The 24,093-nt window shown below is 42.3% G+C and overlaps 1 protein-coding gene across 7 annotated transcripts in view; it reads right to left on the bottom strand.

Moving 5' to 3' along the window:
* The window catches only part of exoc6 (exocyst complex component 6), a 45,438-nt gene that overhangs the window by 5,674 nt on the left and 15,671 nt on the right, over positions 1-24,093 (bottom strand). For 4 of the 7 annotated variants that reach the window (XM_047377089.1, XM_047377090.1, XM_047377093.1 and 1 more), the window contains exons 6-21: positions 23,216-23,269; positions 22,722-22,872; positions 22,479-22,640; positions 22,220-22,288; positions 19,074-19,157; positions 17,709-17,755; positions 17,508-17,628; positions 14,933-15,004; positions 14,747-14,844; positions 12,458-12,563; positions 12,202-12,311; positions 11,784-11,895; positions 11,574-11,708; positions 10,271-10,450; positions 1,325-1,466; positions 840-913 (exon numbers count right to left, since the gene is read on the bottom strand). In XM_047377089.1, the coding sequence (XP_047233045.1) occupies positions 840-913; positions 1,325-1,466; positions 10,271-10,450; positions 11,574-11,708; positions 11,784-11,895; positions 12,202-12,311; positions 12,458-12,563; positions 14,747-14,844; positions 14,933-15,004; positions 17,508-17,628; positions 17,709-17,755; positions 19,074-19,157; positions 22,220-22,288; positions 22,479-22,640; positions 22,722-22,872; positions 23,216-23,269 (1,717 nt within the window). Of the gene's footprint in view, positions 1-839; positions 914-1,324; positions 1,467-9,761; positions 9,792-10,270; positions 10,451-11,573; positions 11,709-11,783; positions 11,896-12,201; positions 12,312-12,457; positions 12,564-14,746; positions 14,845-14,932; positions 15,005-17,507; positions 17,629-17,708; positions 17,756-19,073; positions 19,158-22,219; positions 22,289-22,478; positions 22,641-22,721; positions 22,873-23,215; positions 23,270-24,093 lie in introns of all 7 variants that reach the window. The other 3 variants (XM_047377087.1, XM_047377088.1, XM_047377091.1) reach the window with 1 other exon arrangement.

Raw genomic sequence — 24,093 nt, 5'->3', positions numbered from 1 at the left:
CTGGATGAGCTAAAGGCCACTATCGAAGCATCCTGGGCCTCCATAAGACCTCAGCAGTGCCACAGGCTGATTGCCTCCATGCCACGCCGCATTGAAGCAGTCATTTCTGCAAAAGGATTCCCGACCAAGTATTGAGTGCATAACTGTACATGATTATTTGAAGGTTGACGTTTTTTGTATTAAAAACACTTTTCTTTTATTGGTCGGATGAAATATGCTAATTTTATGAGATAGGAATTTTGGGTTTTCATGAGCTGTATGCCAAAATCATCCGTATTAAGACAATAAAAGACCTGAAATATTTCAGTTAGTGTGCAATGAATCTAAAATATATGAATGTTAAATTTTCATCATGACATTATGGAAAATAATGAACTTTATCACAATATGCTAATATTTTGAGAAGGACCTGTATTGTAATCTTTTATGAGATTAAGTGTTCATCTTGACAACATACAGGAAAATTTTTATTGTGTTTGCCACTCTTTGTTTTGTCTCCAAGTTTCTCCTCGTAGAACCCATTTCTCCTGCATTCCTCCTCCTTTCTGGATAAATCATCATCTGAACTCAAGCTGGAGACTATGACTCTACAACTTGTCTCTTTGGTAGCCGTTCTCCTAGGCACTGAAGAGTTCCAAACGTTGTGTAAGCTTCAGCAGCTTCCTTATGTCTGCTGATTTTGGGATGAATAAAACTTTTTGTAAGAATGAAACATTTAAAAGCTTAATGGCAGCCAGTCTCCAGGAAACTAAGCCGATTAACCGGTAGAAGCATCAATGAACGTTACAGCTATGACCTATGCTTGTGGTTGAAAGGCCAGGTAGTCTGAGATAATTTACCTGTCGTAGGTCAATGAAGGCTAGCTGGAGCGTGTCACCTTGAAAGCCAGGTACTGGCTCTGAACTGGCAAACACTGGGAGGAAACAGAAACACAACCTGACATGATCAATTTTAAACATTAAATGCTAATTTAAGCTAACTGGTAAAACCAGCATCTTTAACTTGATGAACACATTAAGGACTAAAACCAGTTTAATAAATGTTTCTTTTCTATTTTCTGAGGACCTATGACCTCATCCAGTGTCAGCAGACACTGTATTATACGGTAATGAAATATATTTTGCATCCTTCCTCAGCTTTTTTCTTAATCTCATCAGTGTGATACAAAATAGAAAAAAAATATAATATTGCTATGTTACTGTATATCATTAAAACACAGAGCTAGATAACTATACTATAGGATACTTTCATTTTTACACTGATTGTTAAAACTGATTTATATTTTTAAACTTGACATTGTTAGAGTGGGCTTCTTTATACTCACATTCACACTGTATGACATCCAAGTTGAACTGCTGTATGGCTCCCATACTGATCTGCTTGAGTTCTGTGTCGAGGAGCATCTGCATCAGCGATGTGGACAGATGCTTACATGCTGACATACATGCTGTCTGGGCCACTTTTCCCTACAGAGAGACAAATCAGGAATGGGGATGGGGGGGGGAGTGATAACGTAAAGCAAGAAAGAAATTAAGAAAGCAAGCAAGAAAGAAAAAAAGATGAAGAGATCAAACCAGGATAAGGATGAAGGAAGAGGAAAGAGAAATGAAGGTTCGGAAAGAGGTCAGTTTGGAGGATTGAACGTTAATATAAAGAATGAATTGGAGAAAGGAAAAGGGATGAGAAAGTAAGAACAAAACACAAATGAGTCAATGAACAGACAAATGGTTGGCTTTTATCCTCCAAAAACATCTGGATCAACAGTAAATATAAATGCAGTGAAGAAAGGTCAGAGCAGCTCCCATCATCTACTGGCCCAGGTACCTGAGGAGGCAGGAACTTATGGATTGTTAATAAAATTTATTAAAAACTAGATTTTTTTATTTTCGTCATCGTTTACCGACAATCTACTGCTTACAGTGTTGTACATGAACATGTTCAAAGTAAAATGTGGTATATTATTTTTGGAGAACTTTGACTAAAATAAGCACTGCTTTTCAGGCATCCTTAGTAGTGTTCTATTAGGTAGTGAAGGACAAGTAACTTCAGCACTTTTTAGAGAAACACGCAGAAATGTTGTGATATTTCCCTAAAACCAAGAGTTTGATGTCTGTGTGAGCATGTTTTCATATCTATTACTGTCTGTCCCTCTGGGAACATGTTATGGATGTTATGTAAGATAACTCTGCCTTCACATTAAACTTCCTTTTAGCTAAAGGCTCACGACCAAGCATCCATCCATCGTCTTCCGCTTATCCGGAGTCGGGTGGTGGGGCAGCAGCCTAAGCAGAGAGACCCAGACTTCCCTCTCCTCAGCCCCTGGGGCCAGCTCATCCGGGGGAATCCCAAAGCCTTCCCGGGCCAGCTGAGAAACATAATCCCTCCAGCATGTCCTGGGTCTTTCTCTAGGCCTCCTCCCGGTGGGACGTGCCCGGAACACCTCACCAGGGAAGCGTCCAGGAGGCATCTTAACCAGATGCCCCAGCCACCTCAACTGGCTCCTCTCAACGTGGAGAAGCAGCGGCTCTACTCTGAGTCCCTCCCGGATGACCGAGGTTCTCAACCCATCTCTATGGGAGAGCCCAGACACCCTGTGGAGGAAACTCATTTCGGCCGCTTGTATCCGTGATCTTGTTCTTTCGGTCATGACGCAAAGCTCATGACCATAGATAAGGATAGGAACGTAGATCGAACAGTAAATCGAGAGCCTCACTTTTTGACTCAACTCTCTCTTCACCACGACAGACCGGTACAGCGACCACATCACTGCTAACGCAGCACCAATCAGTCTATTGATCTCCTGCTCCATTTTTCACCTCATTTATGAACAAGACCCCAAGATACTTGTACTCCTCCACTTGAGGCAGGACCTCCCCCCAACCCGGAGAAGGCACTCTACCCTTTTCTGGCTCAAGACCATGGCCTCGGACTTTGAGGCACTGATTCTCATCCTGGCCGTTTCACACTCGGCTGCGAACTGCTCCAGTGAGAGCTGTAGATCACGAGCTGATGAAGCCGATAGGACCACATCATCCGCAAAAAGCAGAGATGCAATCCTAAGGCCACTGAAACAGTTCCCCTCAACACCTTGGCTGCGCCAAGAAATTCTATACATAAGAGTTTTGAACAGAATCGGTGACAAAGGGCAACCTTGGCGGAGTCCAACGCTCAACGGAAACGAGTCCAACTTATTGCCAGCAATGCGAACCAAGCTCTGACACTGGTCATACAGGGACCTAACAGCCCATATCAAAGGGCCTGGTACCCCATACTCCCGGAGTACCCCCCACAGGATTCCCCGAGGGACACGGTCGAACACCGTCTCCAAGTCCACAAAGCACATGTAGACTGGTTGGGCAAATTCCCACGCACCCTACAGGACCCTGCTGAAGGTGTAGAGCTGGTCCAGTGTTCCACCGCCAGGACGAAAACCACACTGCTCTTCCAGAATCCGAGGTTCAACTATCCGATGGACCCTCCTCTCCAGAAACCCCGAATGGACCTTACCAGAGAGGCTTAAGAGTGTGATTTCCACTATAGTTGGAACACACTCCCTTTTTTGAATAGGGGGACCACCACCTTGGTCTGCCAATCCAGTGGAACTGCCCCTGATGTTCATGCAATGCTGCAGAGTCAACACAACCCACAAAAACCCAACATCAAGGCCCTTGAAGAGCTCCCGGCCAATTTCATCCACCCCGGGGCCTTACCACCAGAGATTGGAGAGCCTGCCCCAAGGTCCCCAGGCTCCGCTTCCTCAGTGGAAGACGTACTGGTGGGATTGAGCAGGTGTTCGTAGTACTCTGCCCACTGACCCACAACGTCCCGAGTTGAGGTCAACAGCACACCCGCACCACCCTCACCTAGGACCTGTTTACCTTGGTGACCCTACCAGGGGCATAAAGCCATTGACAACATAGCTTCTAGGATCATTGGGACACTCAAACCCCTCCACCATGGTAAGGTGGCAGCGCAGGGAGGGGCTCATGACTAAGCAATCAAATCTTATTGAACAGAACAGATTATGCTATGTTACATCTGCATCACCATTCCTTTTTACCCTGTACACCTCAGACAAGTCAGTGTGTGTTTGTGTGTTGTCAAAATAAGGTGAGATCTTTACATGTAAATATTCATTAACTGCTCGCAGTTAAATCCATAAAAGTTACAATAAATTATCCTTATGTGTAATCCATACAACAATTACTAAAATACACAGTTGAAGCAGTGGAGAGTGAAACAAGCATATTCTTATATTCTGGGACCGAGAGACTGGAGATGCCTGTGTGGAGCTACATATTAACTGTCTTATCTTTTGCAGAAATATAAACAAGTGTATCAAAAGAAATAATGTATGATGATTTTACATTCTTTTACATGTATTAAATGAAATTAGTAATCTTTGATTATCAAGTTAAAAGATGTATGATTGAAATATGGTTAAGAACTGATTATTAAAGTAAAAAACATTAATGTTCGAAATTCTCAATCAGCTATATATGAAAGAGATATACAGGGGTTGGACAATGAAACTGAAACACCTGGTTTTAGACCACAATCATTTATTAGTATGGTGTAGGGCCTCCTTTTGCAGCCAATACAGCGTCAATTCGTCTTGGGAATGACATATACAAGTCCTGCACAGTGGTCAGAGGGATTTTAAGCCATTCTTCTTGCAGGATAGTGACCAGGTCACTACGTGATACTGGTGGAGGAAAACATTTCCTGACTCGCTCCCCAAAACACCCCAAAGTGGCTCAATAATATTTAGATCTGGTGACTGTGCAGGCCATGGGAGATGTTCAACTTCACTTTCATGTTCATCAAACCAATCTTTCACCAGTCTTGCTGTGTGTATTGGTGCATTGTCATCCTGATACACGGCACCGCCTTCAGGATACAATGTTTGAACCATTGGATGCACATGGTCCTCAAGAATGGTTCGGTAGTCCTTGGCAGTGATGCGCCCATCTAGCACAAGTATTGGGCCAAGGGAATGCCATGATATGGCAGCCCAAACCATCACTGATCCACCCCCATGCTTCACTCTGGGCATGCAACAGTCTGGGTGGTACGCTTCTTTGGGGCTTCTCCACACCGTAACTCTCCCGGATGTGGGGAAAACAGTAAAGGTGGACTCATCAGAGAACAATACATGTTTCACATTGTCCACAGCCCAAGATTTGCACTACTTGCACCATTGAAACTGACATTTGGCATTGGCATGAGTGACCAAAGATTTGGCTATAGCAGCCCGGCCGTGTATATTGACCCTGTGGAGCTCCCGACGGACAGTTCTGGTGGAAACAGGAGAGTTGAGGTGCACATTTAATACTGCCGTGATTTGGGCAGCCGTGGTTTTATGTTTTTTGGATACAATCCGGGTTAGAACCCGAACATCCCTTTCAGACAGCTTCCTCTTGCATCCACAGTTAATCCTGTTGGATGTGGTTCGTCCTTCTTGGTGGTATGCTGACATTACCCTGGATACCGTGGCTCTTGATACATCACAAAGACTTGCTGTCTTGGTCACAGATGCGCCAGCAAGACGTGCACCCACAATTTGTCCTCTTTTGAACTCTGGTATGTCACCCATAATGTTGTGTGCATTTCAATATTTTGAGCAAAACTGTGCTCTTACCCTGATAATTGAACCTTCACACTCTGCTCTTACTGGTGCAATGTGCAATCAATGAAGACTGGCTACCAGGCTGGTCCAATTTATCCATGAAATCTCCCACACTAAAATGACAAGTGTTTCAGTTTCATTGTCCAACCCCTGTAACTTTGATCATTTATGAAGCATGCATAAAAAGAATGAAGTGATGGTTTTGTAACTGTGTTTTAAAGTAAATGCAGAAAGCTGAGAATGGAATATGTAATGCTGTGTAAAGATTAGGGAGAGAACTGTAGGATGACTAGGGGTGACGAGAGCCAGCTGCATGCTGACAGCGAATCTTTTGAAGGCCAGCGCAAGGAAGGGAGGATGAGTCTACAGCCAGCTGCATGGCTATTACCGGCATCTCCAAGGCCAAAAAAACAGAACCAGAAAGTCACGATGACCATGACTAAGTATTGAGCAATAACTGTGAAGCTGAGCAGAGTAGGTTGCGCAATAACTAAGAAGCCTAACAAGGGGCTGACTTGTGAAAGCATCGGCACTATAAAGGCAACGCTGAAGGAGGGAACTGCGGTAGTTTCCTCGCAGAAGACCAGCGAACAAGATCGGATGGAGAAAAGAAACTCAGATGGAAAAGGAACAGAGACAGCCCAGCTGATCGACTGCATTAAAAAGAGGATCAACCCGCGTGCCCCAGAAGGACTGTGCCTCAAGATTAAGAATCTGATTTCATCTAAAGCCTTTTTATCCAGACAACAGAAGTGAACTTGATTGGTGAACAGCTGATTGCTCTAAGTTTCAGGCCTCTGGAAGTCCTGAATCAACCTCATTTATGTTGCCGGGTTTCCTTCAACTCTTCAGGCTCCGGAAACTACTGTCTTCGGAGACATGTGACAACAAAGTTTCTGTTTAACCATCGAAGCCTGGAGCATCAGTGCCTGCCACTTAAAGGAAGAAAACTGAAGATTAAGTCATATCCCCTTCAAGAAACCACTCGTTGTTACCAGAAGAAACATCTCTATCAGGTGCATGGATGAGCCTCCGTCTTCAAAGCCTCTCCAAACTCACTAGTTTCAGCATCAGGTTGAGTTGATTGATTCATTTCTATTATTGAAATTATTATGTGTTGCCGAATTTAAGCTGTTACTGACCCCTACAAAAGCGTTACTAATTAAAGAAAGCATTTAAAATTCTACTTAAATCGTGGATATTCAATTATTTGAGTCACCGTATTTTTGGTTTTTCATTGGTGGTAAAAAGTCTTGTTGCCTGCTTCTAAGATATTTTAGGAGGTTTTTATAGGCTGCCTTAGCCAAGTTTGTTAAAACAGCGCCCTTGGGGCTTGTGCCAAGCCACTAAAATTAACCTAGCCCATATACCTTGTAAAATTAGGGAATGAGCAGCCGTGAACAAAAGTGACTGCTGAAAGTGTGAATGAAGTCGTCCAGACCTCCAGTTGAAGAAGGGCGAGACTTTTGTATGAAGGCTGTCAGAGGCTAGGCGAGTCATTTCCCGACACCAGCTTAAACAGAACTTTCAGTAAACTTGTTTAGTAAGATCTTTCAAGTTTAGGGAAGTCCGGACCCGTTGGATGGAGAGCTGGATTGAGCAATCCCTTTAGACATAGGGAAGTAGGAGGGAGGGGTTAGCTCATCGGACAACGAAAGTGTGATGACATGTCTCAAACTAGTCAGAGACATGCCATCTGAAGAAATACTCAGATGACTCTGCAGTTCTTTGGTGTGTCAGAGATGGACAACAACCTGAGTAATCCATCTCAGGATTGTAGTTCTCAGGCAAAACAGAACTATGTCAAAACACATGGCAGAAGAAGTGAAGGTGGAGGAGTATAAATACATCGGCGTTCATCTGGACAACAGATTAGAGTGAAGATGCAACTGTGAAGCAATCTGCAAGAAAGAACAGAGCAGACTGTACTTCTTGAGGAAGCTTAGGACCTTCAGTGTTATGACCTCTTCTGCCATCATCTGCTGGGGTAGCAGCATCAGAGCCAGGGACTGTTTGGTGTTTATCAATCTGTCTGCGGACGCCTGTGTTTGGTGTTTATCAATCTGTCTGCGGACCTTCGACCCTTGGTTCCATCACTCTGAAGTTTTGCTCCATCTCTCTTTAGGTCAGTCATTTTCTTCAGCACATGTGTTATCAGCAATGGGATTTGCTTCTAAGCTTCATTTGTGTTTTAATGGGGGGCTTTTCGCAGCCTCACCTCTAGTCTGCCATCTTCGGTGTCTCCTTATTGCTTCTCACTTTTCACAACATTGCAAAACTGAATACTTTTTCGACCATGGACAAGTATCTAGAGTCGTTACAGCCTCCTGATAAGGTCATGTACCTCAAGAAAATTGCGGTCATCAACAAGGTGGATTCATATGTTCGTTTGTTAAGCGCAAATCCAGACGATTGGCTGCACATAATTTTTAGACAAGTATGCAACTATTTTTTTTAAAGCCACAACATAGGCAAAAATTCATGGTAAGTTCAATATTGCTTTTTATAGGATAATTGAATAATATTTATATTATTAGATAATACATTTACAGTATAACAGTAAAGGTAAATTGCAGCCTACATCTAGATGGTCAAGGGATGAGAGTGCAGCTTACTGAAGTAGGTCACAGTGCTGAGTGCTGGGTGGCAGTGCTGAGTGCTGCAGAATCAACTGAGCCTTGGCAGATAACTTTCCAGAATATTATTACAATGTATCGTAGACGATCAAACAATGCTAAAACAACGAAAACAGACTGCAGCTGCCGCCCAAGATAGCGATCGCATAGTGCCATCAAGTAACCGCAACGTCATTTGAAAACCCCCCATTGTTCCAGGACTGTCAGGTAACTGCAGACTTGCTTTGAACACCCTGGAGCTGATCATTGGCTCCATTTGAATGGTAATTTCCTACTACAGCTTCCTGGTTTTGGTTAATTTTTAAAGCACCTGAGATTAATTTAAATGAGGAGCCTTTACATTTTCTGCACTTGTTTTTACTCAGTTTCTTGGAGTAATGAATTATACCAACGTTTGCTGCCTTTGTCCTTAAATAACGGCCACATATTAGAATCCTGTTTGTTCACAGAATGAATTCTCTCATTAAACCGTTATTTGTTTTAACAGTCATGTTAATTAATGATTTAACTACATAGCAGCATCAGCATGTTCGGTCTGTTGTTTTATATTACTATACTACATGTACTAGTAATGTATTATTTCTACCAAAAACTGCCACTGATCTTGTTATTGATATCCTATAGTAAAGTATAGTACAGTACAGTACAGTATAGTAATGTTGTTTTGTACACAGTGCTAACAGATCTACAGTACTGATGAGATGATCAGGAACAACTCTAACATCTGCACTTTGAGTCATGCTGGAGAATAATAATAAATGAAATTAGGCTTCTGCTTGAGTACAAACCTTTATGAATCATTTACCTTAAATAATGGAACACCCAATTAGAAAACATTAGTTTAATTGAATTCTGGAAATGTGTATTTTGTTAGAAGTAAAGACTTCATTTCAGCAGCAACCCAGAAGTTCCTGTTCAAGCAGCAGTGCTTAGACTAAAGCTGGCTTTCAAGATTATGCAGAAGTAAATGTTAGGCAGAAACACATCAGACATTCACACTTAGCAAACATTGTGGTTTGGACTGTTTAGCTTGGATAAAATCTGAATCCCTGATAAACATCGCTGACCTGATCCATGCAATCTTATAGCAATAGTATATAACCTTCTATTTTACTTCGGTCTTTTAATCAAATCTTTTAATTCAACATCTGGAACTTTGTTATTTTTGTAAAAGATCAGGTCATTTTAGCCACTGGAAACATTCAGAATAGAGAAACATTATAGGGAAAGCTCTTAAAAACTCTTATAGAGGCTTAAACCTTCAGCTTTGCTTCATATCCCTTTATCCTCTCTCATTCAACCTCAACATTATCAGAAGTCATCTTGCAGAGTCAACAAATGTTTCCATGAATGTCGTAAGAAGGAATACAAGATGTTCCAGTAAAACCACAGTAATGCAGCTTCTGCAGTCAAACTAGCATGCAGTTCATGTTCTTATAAAATGGCAGCTGTAAAATGGCAACAAAGTGGTATAAAATCTAAGCAAACATACTCACCGACATTGATGCATGGTCATTGTTGTTATTCTGAGCAGAAAACCCCAAACCAATCAAAAATAGAAGAAAGGGAGGGAATGAGGGAAAGGACAGGAAAAATGCAGCAACAATAAATGGAAAGGAGGAAGCAAATTCAACCAGCTATCTTGGATGCTTAAAGAGTCGAAATTAAATTTAAGGAACGAAATAAACTAGCATAACTAACAGTTCTTAGGAGAAGGTGTGAATGGGGAGGCAGGACACATTCTGGAAAAAAAGACTCACTAAACTTAAATAAAACACGATAAGCAGATAGCCCACCCACCAGTGGCCCTACTCAGACTGGACACCAGCACTTAACAGAAGCACACAGAAGTGACTCAGAAGTTAAAACTAAAGATTACAGGGAGGTGGAGAAGAATAAATCTGCATTTATAAAGAAAACAGCACCACTGAATAAAAGCCAATATGGTTGTTTACAGACATAGTTGTAAATTTAACGGGTCGGTTAGAAGGTTCATCAGACTCACCGGAAGATGTGTGAAGACCTGAAAAGTAGAACGCAGAAAGTTGATGAGGTCCATGAGGTATCCTGAGGCCCGGCCATCGGACTCTGCCATACTCCATTCATAGTCTGCTAGCTGAATAAACTCATCAATTTTTTGGTTCAGCTTGGTGTAAATCTCTCCCTCTGCCGCATGACGAGCATCCTGAAAAAGTATTTCAAACTTATTACCTCTTTTTACAGTCTTTATAAACATCCTTAAAGTAAAGGTACACACGTAAATAGGTTCACCTGGAACCAGCGTTTCAGGCCTACCACATGGAGAAGCTGGTTGCCTACATTTGCCAGGGTGGCTTTGATCTACAGAAAGGACATCTGAAGAGCTTATCCTAATTGCTTCATTGACTTTATTAAATCAGGCTTGCGTTTGGCATCAAAGTAGAAAGGTTGCAGGCAGCATGCGTGTGGGTGGGTGAGTGAGTGGTTGTGTATTCAGAGTAGGTGAGTGTGCGTGCACGTGCAAGTGTGTGTGTGGAGTAGATGTGTGAGCCACCTTGTCACCTAAAAGTGCAAAGATGTTACAATGGTGAGAACAGTAGAAACCTGGAAACAATCATTGACCCAACAGCAGCAAGGATCAGGTAGCCTTGGCCCCCAGAGGTCGTAGCAGCCCCACGCAGACAGACACCAGGAACCCCAACAGAGTTGCTATACACCAACACGAAGCAGGTCGGCAGGGAAGCACAGCCCCCAGGCCTCAGAGAGACACCTGTTTCTAACATCAGGCGTCACCTCATTCTTTCAGTGCCTTAGTTAGATTGCAACGTCATAAGGCAAGGTACCCACTAGAGGGCAGTTCTGGGTTAGCTAACGTCAGAGTAAAATGGAAATGTAGCAATGGTGGAGGGGACCTTGATAATGTACATTTAGTGAAAAAGGCATAAATTTAGTCTATGTTGACCTTAAATACATCATGACATATGGATGGAGAGGTTCCTCCAGTTCTGTAATTGACTTCTTCTTATTATTATTATTCCTTCATTCCACTGAATTATATGTAAACTACACTGTGCCACACAATTACTGGTGGTATTTCTTTGTTTGGGTGCCCATTGGCATATTTACTAGCATTATCGAGTACTTCCCCCAAGAAGGAAACAAACTAGTGAGCATGCATAGTCTAAGGGATTGCTGGCTTGCTATTAATTCCATGGGGGTTAAACTGCTATTTACCTGAGTATATTCCTCTTCCCCATCTAGTTTTACTGTAAAAATATGAAATGTGTTATTAATGCTGCTACGAGCAAGAAGACACATTTCCATTTTACCTTAAATGTGGACAAGCCATAGAGTCTGGTGGTGTGAATGGTTTCAGGTGAAACGTTGGTGATGTTTGTTATAAACTCCTCCAGATATTTACAGGCCTGCTCCAGGTGAGTGGTGTTTATAATAATCTGCACAAGCTACACAGAGAAACATACAGTTTTTACATGAGATGAATAAATGCTTCGCCACAATAAATTATGATCTGGTCCCACCTCAGTCAGTCCGATGTGCGGTTTCTTAATTAGGTTTTGCAAACAGCTGCTCAGAGTTCTGGTCAGCAGCAGGTTGGTAGATTTTCGCAACATGTCGTCGATCTCTGTTGAACTGAACACACAAACAACATTTAGCTTCAGCAAGTGCAGATTTTCCTGAGTAAGAGTATGGGAATATAAGAGTGGAATAAATCTCCAAGAGAATATGGGTAGTTACTGCAACTGAATATTATAAAAATCTGTTCTAGGCGGTTTCAATACAATCTTCTAACCATCGCAGACATTTAAATAGAAAAGAAAATATTGATGAGGCACGTTGCAATAAAATATTATCATATTATGTTCAAAGGTGATACATTTTATTTTAAAAACAGGTCTTCATGCAGAAGCATTCATGATGTAAGATACAGTAGAATACCTGCGGTGTAGTGACTCAGAGAACTTGAGGCTTGCATAAATGAACTCTTTGACCTGTGTGTAGATCTGAGGGACAGACTGGGACATCGGCAGCTTCTTGGGAAAGTCCTGCTGCTTACACACACACACACACACACACACACACACACACACACACACACACACACACACACACACGTATCAGCAAAGAACAGCACAACTTTATTTACATATTTGTCAGTGTAATGAGTGCATGTAAGAGTGCTAGAACTTGTAACCTTTTCAATCTCAGGATCATGGAAGGGAAAGCGACTGATCACCAGTTTATACTCCTCCTCTGTTTCCACTGGAATAGGGCTGTAGTTGTCTGACTCAAAGATCTCCCTGTGCAAAAAACAACATTTACTGCTTGGCAATTCTTTGTTTTAGTACAACAGCAGGAAATAGCCACGTATCAGTATATGTTAAAAATGCTCTGGTCTCTACCTTGTTTTTACTGTGGTCAATTATTTAAACAGGATTCATATATATTTTAATGTCAGAATTTCATACTTTAACATACGCAACCTTCCAGACTTGAAGCTGGCCTGTCTTCAGGTGCTAATGCAAAGTTCACTATGACTATATCACAGATTTTATTACAGAGGTCAGGCTGTAAATATAGAAGTGGCAAAAAGCGGATGGACGGATGGGTAAGAGGATGTTGATGTTAAATATAATAAACTCAAGCTTTTAAAAACAAACAACAGATTCTTAAGTGTCAATGTTTTTCTTGAAACCTCAAGAAAATGGAGAAGCTGTGCATGAAAAAACTAAGTACACCCTTGCCGCTTCCAAAGCATTTTCAGGGGAAAGTAGCAGTCAGGTGTTGATAGTCAAGTATATATTAATTAACAATAATCAGTGTAAACACCTATATAAAAGCAGGGTTTTTATGTACGTTGCTGCTCTGGTACATAAAGGTGACTGCAGATGGACATTGAGCTGGGAAATCAGTCAGTCTCCAAATTTTTTAAAGTCCATCACTCTACAATGAGAAAAATATTCATATGGAAAACAAGACAATTGCCAAACTTTCCAGGATTGAAGCAAATTCACTGCAAGTTCATGCTGAATAATTTTAGAACATGCAAGATCCTCAGGTTACACAGTCTCTACTCCACAGATCTCAGTTAGTATGCTAAATGTTAGAGTAGAAAAAGACTTGTCAATATGGATTGCCTGGAATGGTTGCTAAAAGAAAGTCAATTCTTTCTATAATGAATAAAGCAGCATGACTTGGCTGTCTAAATCTGAATCAACTACAAAAAGAAATGTTAGGCCATAGAGAACAGTCATGACTTCTCAGACTTTCTTCCACTGCACATGTTTTTTGACGTATTCCTGTTTGAAGTATTTCAACACCTCTTCTTTTTGGCAGTTTGCTATTTTGAGCTCTGCAACAAAGTTAATATTTTCCATTTTACCTGGTAAATAAGTCAAAATATACCACTAAAGGCAGCCCAAGTAACAGGCATGGTACCAGTACCAGATTGAGAACTGTGGAAATATAAATGCCTTATTATTAGTAGTGTGGAAATATAAATGCATTATTATTAGTAGCTAAGACTAAGATATATTTGGGACTTTGCTGCTTATAGATTGATTATTATTAGGAGTTTTTAGTTATGATAGAAAAAAACATAACAGTAGCCTCTAGTATTATAGAATCCAGTTTTTACACAATGGGTGTTTATTATTCAAGGTTAAAGCTTGCAGGTGTTTTCTGTCTGTATCGTGAGAAGCCGGCAGTGTATTGGAGAGGCATGGTACTCCTCTCCCTGAAGATTCCTGAAGACGTGTGGGAAACAATTATTTAATTAAATGATTAAATGTATCTCTGTTTCTTTGATACTGTTGCTGGGGAGACATCCACAGACAGAATGATTGTGTATGTGTACTGCATAGCAGCGTGGGGTATAAAATGTAATGTAACGCAGCCCCCAGTGAGACAACACACAGAGGTTTCCAGGTAGCAGTGTAAGTGTGATGTCTCCCTCTCTGAATTCAGATTGGTTTTAATAAACTTGTGGAAACTACAACTGATCTCTGACTGAGGATTGTCCTTTGGGGTGCCAAATAAAAAGAGTCGATGAGAGGTGAGGAGTAATGTAAGAGTTAACGGACGGCCAGTAAAGTTTTCCTACCTCAACAGAACCATGGGCCTAGACAAAGTCCAGATCATAACATGGCTGAAAACCTCAACCTGTATATACATGTTTGCAAAAGTCAATGATCTAAAGCAATGTTGGAAAGAAGACTGGACCAAAATTCTTCTACAATATAAGAGCCTGATATTCAGGCAGAAAACCATTACTTCAAATTGCTACTGAATCAAGGGGTATACTTAGTTTCAGCTCTATGAGATTAATGACATCTTCCATGTAATGTTAGCACATTTAAATGCAGCGATTTTGGTCATTTAATGTGGCTTTCTTGCTTCAATAAAATAGGGATTTCCTGTCTCAAGCATCTCCCCTAAAGAAAGAAAGACAATTTTAGTCACAGTCAAAAAGAGGGAATCCCACCTGAAAACCACAGCCCATTTTTTCAGCAGTGTTTCATTGTACTGGTCTCGGACCTCAAATAGCAGGTCAAAGAGTCGATTTACTGGGAATCCATAACCCTGTAAACACATACATGTACAGACATCCACAGTTCTTAATCCAACTTTTAAAACAACATGAATAAATAAAGCATAACTCTGAACAAACCTGTAGTGTGTCGGCACAGATAACTATAAGGTTCTTCAGCTCCAGAACAAGGTCCGGGTCCTCACAATATGACTGAAGAAGAAAGATCAGCAAACAACAATCAGATTTACACCAAGAAAACAGAAATAGATGAGAAAATAAAGATGTCATGTTAATCAAACCAATCTTTCACCAGTCTTGCTGTGTGTATTGGTGCATTGTCATCCTGATACACGGCACCGCCTTCTAGATACAATGTTTGAACCATTGGATGCACATGGTCCTCAAGAATGGTTCGGTAGTCCTTGGCAGTGATGCGCCCATCTAGCACAAGTATTGGGCCAAGGGAATGCCATGATATGGCAGCCCAAACCATCACTGATCCACCCCCATGCTTCACTCTGGGTATGCAACAGTCTGGGTGGCACGCTTCTTTGGGGCTTTTCCACACCGTAACTCTCCCGGATGTGGGGAAAACAGTAAAGGTGGACTCATCAGAGAACTATACATGTTTAACATTGTCCACATCCCAAGATTTGCGCCCCTTGCACCATTGAAACAGACATTTGGCATTGGCATGAGTCACCAAAGGTTTGGCTATAGCAGCCCGGCCGTGTATATTGACCCTGTGGAGCTCCCGACGGACAGTTCTGGTGGAAACAGGAGAGTTGAGGTGCACATTTAAATCTGCCGTGATTTGGGCAGCTGTGGTTTTATGTTTTTTGGATACAATCCGGGTTAGCACCAAACATCCCTTTCAGACAGCTTCCTCTTGCGTCCACAGTTAATCCTGTTGGATGTGGTTCGTCCTTCTTGGTGGTATGCTGACATTACTCTGGATACCGTGGCTCTTGATACATCACAAAGACTTGCTGTCTTGGTCACAGATGCGCCAGCAAGACGTGCACCAACAATTTGTCCTCTTTTGAACTCTGGTATGTCACCCATAATGTTGTGTGCATTTCAATATTTTGAGCAAAACTGTGCTCTTACCCTGCTAATTGAACCTTCACACTCTGCTCTTACTGGTGCAATGTGCAATCAATGAAAACTGGCTACCAGGCTGGTCCAATTTAGCCATGAAACCTCCCACACTAAAATGACAGGTGTTTCAGTTTCATTGTCCAACACCTGTATGTCCTTTAACACTGTAGTTTTAAAACACTATACCATCTCTGAAGTATAACCAGGTGCCAGTTTAAACAGGAGTTTTACTAAAGAAAAGAACAGAGATGTGCTTTTCTTTCAGTTTCTCTGCCATTTACAATTCAGCCTGCTGAGCTGGCCACAATACACTAGGGGTGCTTATGCAAATAAGGTTCTTATTAGAGCATTGTATTTATTTACCCTGACATGTTCTTTAAACATTAACATTACACTCCTAGCCCTAACCTTAGCCACAACATAATTCACACCATAACCCTAACAATCAGGACTGGGCTTTGGTCCTTATAAGGCCTATCTGTCTTCAGAAGATAATTAATTGTACCAGAAACTGTCCTAAATAGGCAACATAAACCAATACACACACACATGCTTCACACCTACTACCTAAATCTGCTGTGTGTCTACCTTCATCAGCAGCTCGGGCAGCAGCAGAGGCAGACAGAATATAACCCTCCATGGTCGGCACATAAATAACACCAAGACTGGAAGGCCTCAGACTCGGCTTCAGAGTATTTTATGAAAAGGGTAACAATGGAGCGGGGAGGGGCTAAACTAGCAGTCAATTGACATGAACAAGTCAATCCATTTTTCAAGTGCACAGACTGATTTATGACCTGAAAGAAACACAGCAGCGTTCTTTAGGTCTAACACAACGATCCTGTCAAGCACAAGAGTGTGTAAATCAACCTTAGGATCAGAGATAAATAGGGAAACCATACACAAGAAAGAGACAGAAGCCAATAATATCACAGCAGTGTCTTAAATGATTCAGCTGTTTTCTGTTTGGTACTTTATGCATTTTGACCTTAAGGTCTGCCCCTATGAGCTCTGTTCATCATAATTTAAAAAAGGAAAAATAATCTGCATGAATTTGCACAAATTTTTCAACATTGTGATGCTCACTACAAGAGAAAATGCCTGTAAAAGATACGACTATATGGTTAAAAAACAAAACATTTTGCAGTCTCCTCTAATGTGAAGCTTATTGGTGTCATGGTTTGGCCAAGAAGCTGAAGACCAAAGGGCCTTTGTCAGCATTGTCCCCTCATGCTGTGTAGACCATTCTTTGACCTGTTAGCATAATCCCCCTAGTCGTTTACAACTGACTGGAGTCCAGCAGTCAGGAATATGCCCTCTTAATCTGCTGTTATTGTTGCAATCGGTCTCTCATTAAACCCCAATAATCTCTTCTTTAGCCACAGGCCTACGTAGGTTTTGACCTCTTCTCTTGACAGTGACATCAATAATGTGGTTGCACTGACCTCCACAGTTTTATTATGCATCAGGCTCTGAAGTAAAGTTCTCCCCAGATATACAGATCCCCAGCAGGCTATATCATCTTTATCAACTCAACAGCCTCCCGCACTTTCATAGATAGTGATCCTGATGGTGCATGCGTGTATTTTCATGTTAGTGTGTGTGAACCTACAGAGTGTGTGCGGAGGACAGCAATGATCTTAGACAAGGCCATGTTCCACAGCTCATCGGTGAAAGCTCTGGTCACCAGCCCCCTCGTGGCATGGAGGATGTGGTCTTCCACCACAAAAAACCTGAAGACAAACACAAATCCACGCATTACAGCACTTAAACGTCCACCCACAAGCAAACCACACTGAAACTCACATCTTACCCCACAATCTGGTTAAAGTATCTTCTGTAGCCGTCCACCGTTTCATGCTAAAACCAGAATAATACAAAAATATTTCAGTCCATATACATTTTTTGTTGATACTTTGTATCTTGTAAATAGTAAATGGAGAACGTATATTCCATAACCAAGAGGACAGGAAAACACTATTTTCTATTGCTGAAAATATCTGTATAACCAGACTGAGTGAGTAAACTGCGGCCAATTAACATTTGGTTATCTCAGTATTTCTCACGGGGGGTGAGAGGCAAAGTGAATTCAACTGCCTTTATTCATACTTGAACGAGAAACAAGCCTCCATTCACTAGGTGGCAGCAGTGCTCAAACACATCAACCAGTTTGTACCAGTGGAAGAAGCGCACAGCACCAGTGAAAACAGAGGCAATGGAAGAGAGATGGAGAAATTGTCATCAGAGTAAAAAAATTTAGAATTTGTTAGTGGCAAAAAATTGGGGAAAACATAAAATCAGAAAATATGACAAAGCCTACCTTGCCTTTGGATTCACCGGAAATGAGGAAAGACCAGTTTGTGTTTTGTGTCTAAAAACTATGGACGCAGAGAACATTAAACCAAACAATTTTTTTAAGGCGGCATCTGGAGACTTTACACCCCAGTTATACCAGTAAGTCATTGGACTTCTTTCATCAAAAACTTGTCACCAACAGGCCGGTCATTTGTGAGCACGGCATCACCTCCTTAGCAGCCATCAAGTCCTGCAGAGGCCTCTAAATCATCCATTTATGGAAGTCAGGTGTGTGGAGGCAGGGAAACATTTAATGCAGAACAGGGTTAATGAGGATCAGAGTTAAAGACCTCTGGTTTAGGGAAATGCAAATGTTATGCATGTGAGCCTGTTTTCATATGTTAAAATATTATTGGTGCAAAAGTCTGAATAAACAGTCATTTTCTGAAAGGGAAAGAGCTGATGGAGCAAGGGTCTAATGTTTACAATGCTTAAAAAAGCTTTGAATGTTATTGCATAAGTTCTACAAAAATGCACTTTCTAGGGATTCATTTGGATTTTTTTTCTTTGCTATGTGAATCACAAACTGTGCTACTGTTACAGATGGAGTTAATAAAGGGAACCTGGAAATGGTTTAAAGCTGTTGCAGCTGTTGTTATTTTGGCTTATTTTGTTAATCTGTTTTAACAATCAAATAAATGTATGCAGAACACTGGTACCAGCTACTCATACAGTGGTTTATGGATTTAAAAAAATCATATCAGGTTCTCAGGGGGTGCATGAAAAAATGTCTGTTCCCTGGGGGGGTATGATAGAAAATAATTGAGAACCACCGGGCTATCTAAACTTCAATAATTTGCATCTACTTAAGAGAAGTGCTCACCATGTTAGCCTGTGGCTGCAACACTAGGCGGGCCTGTTTCTTCCTCTGTTTCCTGTAGTAGTTCTCAAATGTTTCTCTGTCACCCTGCAAACACAAGGTCTTTAGAAACAGACTAAAACGGATATGTTTCAGGGTGCAGTGTTTTAAAAATCCAATTAAGTCTAAAAAGCATAATATGGAAACCAGCGTCTTAAAACAGTGTTCTACTCCCTCTCCTGGATTAGTTTAGGCCCCCCATTAAATATCGGGCCTATTTCCTCCACGCCACACTCCCTGCCAGTAGCTAGTGTCTCTGCCCGCTGATGTATTGGTCGTTCTCAGTGTACGATGCTGGGTGTTTTGGCATGTGCCGGCTCACTCCTGGTGGCTGCTTGCCAGGGCCCGGGCCCCCTTGGCTGTGGGCTCGTCCCTGGGGCTTCATCATTGTGGCTGCTGGGTGGTTCCCCTGGGGCTCTCCTCTGCATTTCTCTGGGGGGCGTTGTGGTGGTCTCAGCGGTGGTCCTTCCGGGGTTCCGTGCTCTGGAAGGCCTTTGGCCTTTGGATGTCTGTGGCTCAGATCTCCTCTGTGTCTGTCTTGGGTCCTCACACTCTCTATTGCATATTTTTATGGAGAAACCATATATACATAAGCGTGCTCACACTTACACCCACAGGTGTTTGGACTCAGGTGTTAACAGATACACAGATGTTATATACTGAGCCGCAGTTACCACCAAATACATTTTGCATTCGTTAGTACCGTGCACTTTTCCATAATATTGCAGTTTTTATGAATATTTTTGCAGGTGTAGAAGCAGTCTTCTATGGCACAGGTGTCAAACTCCAGTCCTCGAGGGCCAGTGCCCTGCAACCTTTAGATGTGCCTCTGATTCAACACACCTGAATCTAATAATTAGGTCATCAGCAGGATTCTGGAGAACTTGACTGCATTCTGAGGAGGTAATTCGGCCATAGTTTCAGGTGTGTTGGACCAGGAACACATCTAAACGTTTGAGGACTTCGGCCCTCGAGCACGGAAGTTTGACATCCCTGTTATAGGGTGTTGTCTTGTATTCTCTTCATCCTTCTTTCTCTCCTCTATTCTTTTCTCCTCTCCCTTTTTCCTTTTTGCTGGACCTCTCTCTTTTTGTTGCTTCTTTTGTTTTACCTTTTCGTTTCCATCTCCAATCCAAATGAAATAATCTCAAAGCAGTTTTTTTATACATAATGTATATCAAGTGGAGCATTACAGCATTAGCCATGACAGACAGACAGACAGACAGACAGACAGAGACAGACAGACAGGCTCGCCTCCACGACGCACGGCGTCCTCCAGAGAGGTTGGACTACTTTGGAGTAGCCGGCCGTGGATGAAAGGGGCGCATCCCAGCGCCTTCGGGTCGGGGATAGGCCTCTGACTGTTGTTTCGACCTACGGGCCAAGCAGTACTTCAGAGTACCCGGCCTTCTTGGCATCCCTGTCGGGGTGCTGCATAGTGTCCCTCTCGGGGACTCCGTTATTCTGCTGGGGGACTTCAACGGCAACGTAGGAATCGACAGTGACACCTGGATAGGCGTGATTGGGAGGAATGGCCTCCCTGATCTGAATGGTGTTTCGTTATTAGACTTCTTGGACTTCATAATGAACATCATGTTCAAGCATAAGGGTGTTCATCAGTGCACTTGGCACCAGGATGCCCTGGGCAGGAGGTCGATAATAGACTTTGTTGTCGTGCCTTCAGACCTTTGGCCGTATGTCTTGGTGTGGTTTTGGGGGGGGATGAGATTAGCCCTGAGCACTTCAAGTCTCTGGATGTTGTGGGGTTGTCATGGTTGACACGCCTCTTCAACATTGCATGGCGGTCGGGGACAGTGCCTCTGCATAGGCAGACCAGGGTGGTGGTCCCCCTTCACAAGAAGGGTGACCGGACCGGAGGGTGTGTTCCAACTATAGGGGCATCACACTCCTCAGCCTCCCTGGTAAGGCCTATGCCAGGATATGGGAGAGGAGAGTCTGGCCGATAGTCGAACCTCAGGGTCAGGAGGAGCAGTGTGGTTTTTGCCCCAGCCTTGGAACACTGGACCAGCTCAACACCCTCTAAAGGGTACTCGAGGGTTCATGGGCGTATGCCCAACCGGTCCACATGTGTTTTGTGGACCTGGAGAAGGCATTCGACTGTGTCCCTCGTGGTGCTCTGTGGGGGGTGCTCCAGGAATATGGAATCGGGGGAACTTTATTAGGGGCCATCCAGTCTCTGTACAAGCAGAGCAGGAGTTTGGTCTGCATTGCCGGCACTAAGTCGGACATGTTCCCGGTGCATGTTGGACTCCGGCAGGGCAGCCCTTTGTCAACGGTCCTGTTCGTAACTTTTATGGACAGGATTTCTAGGTGCAGGGGGGGGTCCGGAGGTGGATTTCATCTCTTCTTTTTGCAGATGACGTGGTCCTGCTGGCCCTCTCTAGCCGGGACCTCTAGCATGCACTGGGGTGATTTGAAGCAGAGTGTGAAGCGGCTACAATGAGGATCAGCCCATCCAAGTCTGAGGCCATGGTTCTTGACCGTAAAAGGGTGGCTTTTCCTCTTCAGGTTTGAGGGGAGTTCCTGCCTCAAACGGAGGAGTACAAGTGACACAAGTGAGGGGAGAATGGAGCAGGAGATTGCTAGACAGATAGGTGCGGCTGGCGCTGTAATAGGGACGCTGTGCCGGTCCGTTGTGGTGAAGAGTGGACGGGGGGAGGGGGACAGAGAAACAATTTTCTTCTGCAGGCCCATCACGATGTGACACCGTTTGTACCTACCCTTCAAAGCTGACATAATTTTAGAACAACTTTCAGCGTATCGGGTTGTTAGCGAGAACCCTGAAATACAGCGTTTAATGTCTGCTGTTTGATATTTTACTCTTTCTAGTGAGATAAGTGTTTCAAATTTGTTAAATAAAAAATTACCCACAGTCCCCAGAGTGTATTTCAGGATTGATAAAACTGACATTAACTGTTCATGTGTTCAAATATCTAAGAAAAACACACAGGTTGTCATTGGACGTCCTAACTTTCCGGTACAGAAGAATGAAAGAAGGGGTAGTTTCTTTTTCTTTCAATCTTTCCATCATGACTGAAATGTGACTGTATCACATCTTCTTGTCGAGTGAATGTGTTTAAAACACCTACCAGCACGGTGTAAATATGAAGACACCTGTAGACGGGGGAGAAGTCCACCAGGTCCTGAGCTGTAAGAATCTGGAAGACGTGAGAAAACACGATTATTAGTGTAACATTCAAGCAAGAAAGAAAACAGACATCCTAAGACTGATAAGTGAATTCAAAGCAAAGAATGATTATTTGTAACAAATCATTACTACATTCTGACAGAGAAAGTTGAATAATGTAATATAAAACAGACAAAAACATTTGTTTCTGCAGGTCTCACTTCTTCATCTGCTTCCTCTTCGTCTCCGGTGTCTTCGTCTGTCAGGAGGCCATTGGAAATGTGCATGTGTGTCCGTCCGCTCAGGGAATACACAGGCTTGCTGTAGTTGCCTATGTGGACCTGCTTTGCTACAGCACTGTTGAAGGTCCTGTGCTGCTGTGCCTGGGCAGATCCACCACAAACAGATTGGATGGAAAGCCTGTTTTATCAGTCGGTAAAACTATAGTAAAGAAACAGCCGTACCTGTCTCATTGCAGTCTCTCCAACTTTGTCTGAATGCTTCCGAATGCTTTCTAGGAAGTCCTTGAGGTCTGACATTGAGATCTCTTTGATTTCCTCCCTCAGTCTGGGCAGATTTTCTGCCATGATCTGACAGAACCGATACTGACTGACCCTGCAGAGGTGGGAAGGGGTCACACCCAGTATAGTCCTTTCCATGTCAGGTTACAGTTTAATCCAGCATTACATTGACTTTTATTGACAACAGCTGCTATTATCCTTTAATTACCAACTTTCTTTTCATCTGACTGGGATCCAGGCAGTTAAATGTTCTCCCTTCTGTCTACAGAGCATCTCAATATCTATTAATGATCTATTATTTATTTAATATTATTCAAATTTTATAAATCACAGCCTGATCAGATCATTTAGCGTATATTCTTGTAATGCCATGCAGGGAATGTACAAAACCTTTATTGTAGAAATTTACTTCACTAACTTTGACAGTTTGATCCTACCTTGGAATGTACACCTTCTCCAGCTGCTCCATGGTTTTCAATGCAGCATAGTATCTGCGGAAAAAAAGTCTTGTTTCAGTTAAAAGGGTTAATGTACAACAGTAACAGGCTCAGAATAACTGCATATCTTATGACCTGACATGGAGAGCCATACAATGTTAAACACAGGTTTGCAAAACTAAACAAATGACACTTTTAACATATCTACTCTAAGGGAATCTCAGGGGTCCAACGCATGTTAGTATGTTTATGTTTTATTTAATATCAATTTAACACCAGAACTAGGGATGGGAGAAAAAATCTATTTACTGACTTATCAAGATGCAGGAATGGACAATTATGTCTCTATTAAAAACACGTAAAAACCCCATTATCTTAATGTTAATTTCTGCCCTAATTTAGAGGAACGCACTAGTGAGGCACCTGGAGTTTATAGTGAATATGACATGCAAAGAGAAAATAGCTTAGAATAGATCGATATCATATGCAGGATGTGTGAAACAGAATGGAAATATATTTCATTGTCCCTCATTGGGGAAATTCTTGAATCTCCACAGCAAAGTGACAGGCTGGTGGAACCATGCAGATTCACACAAAACTACAAACTAACTTTCAAAATGTAAAATAAGAGCATAAAAAACAACAGACTAATTTGGTAATCGTTGAGGCTTCCTACTGCAGTATGCTTTTGTGTTCCCCATTCTTTCCTTGACGACTCAAGCAAGATCTCTTATGCCATTGGTCTGATTCGGGATAAAGCTCTCAGGTGGGCAGAGGCGGTCATAAATGAAAACACAATTCACTCATTCACATATGATGAATTTATCAAGTTGTTTAAACAAACCTTTTCACAGAGAATCAGTGAAGAAGATTCCGCT

This window comes from Girardinichthys multiradiatus, chromosome 10 (genome assembly GCF_021462225.1).
Source record: "Girardinichthys multiradiatus isolate DD_20200921_A chromosome 10, DD_fGirMul_XY1, whole genome shotgun sequence".
NCBI classification, from domain to species: Eukaryota; Metazoa; Chordata; class Actinopteri; order Cyprinodontiformes; family Goodeidae; genus Girardinichthys; species Girardinichthys multiradiatus.
Note: the sequence above shows the minus strand (reverse complement) of the source record. Positions and strands in the feature narration are given on the sequence as shown.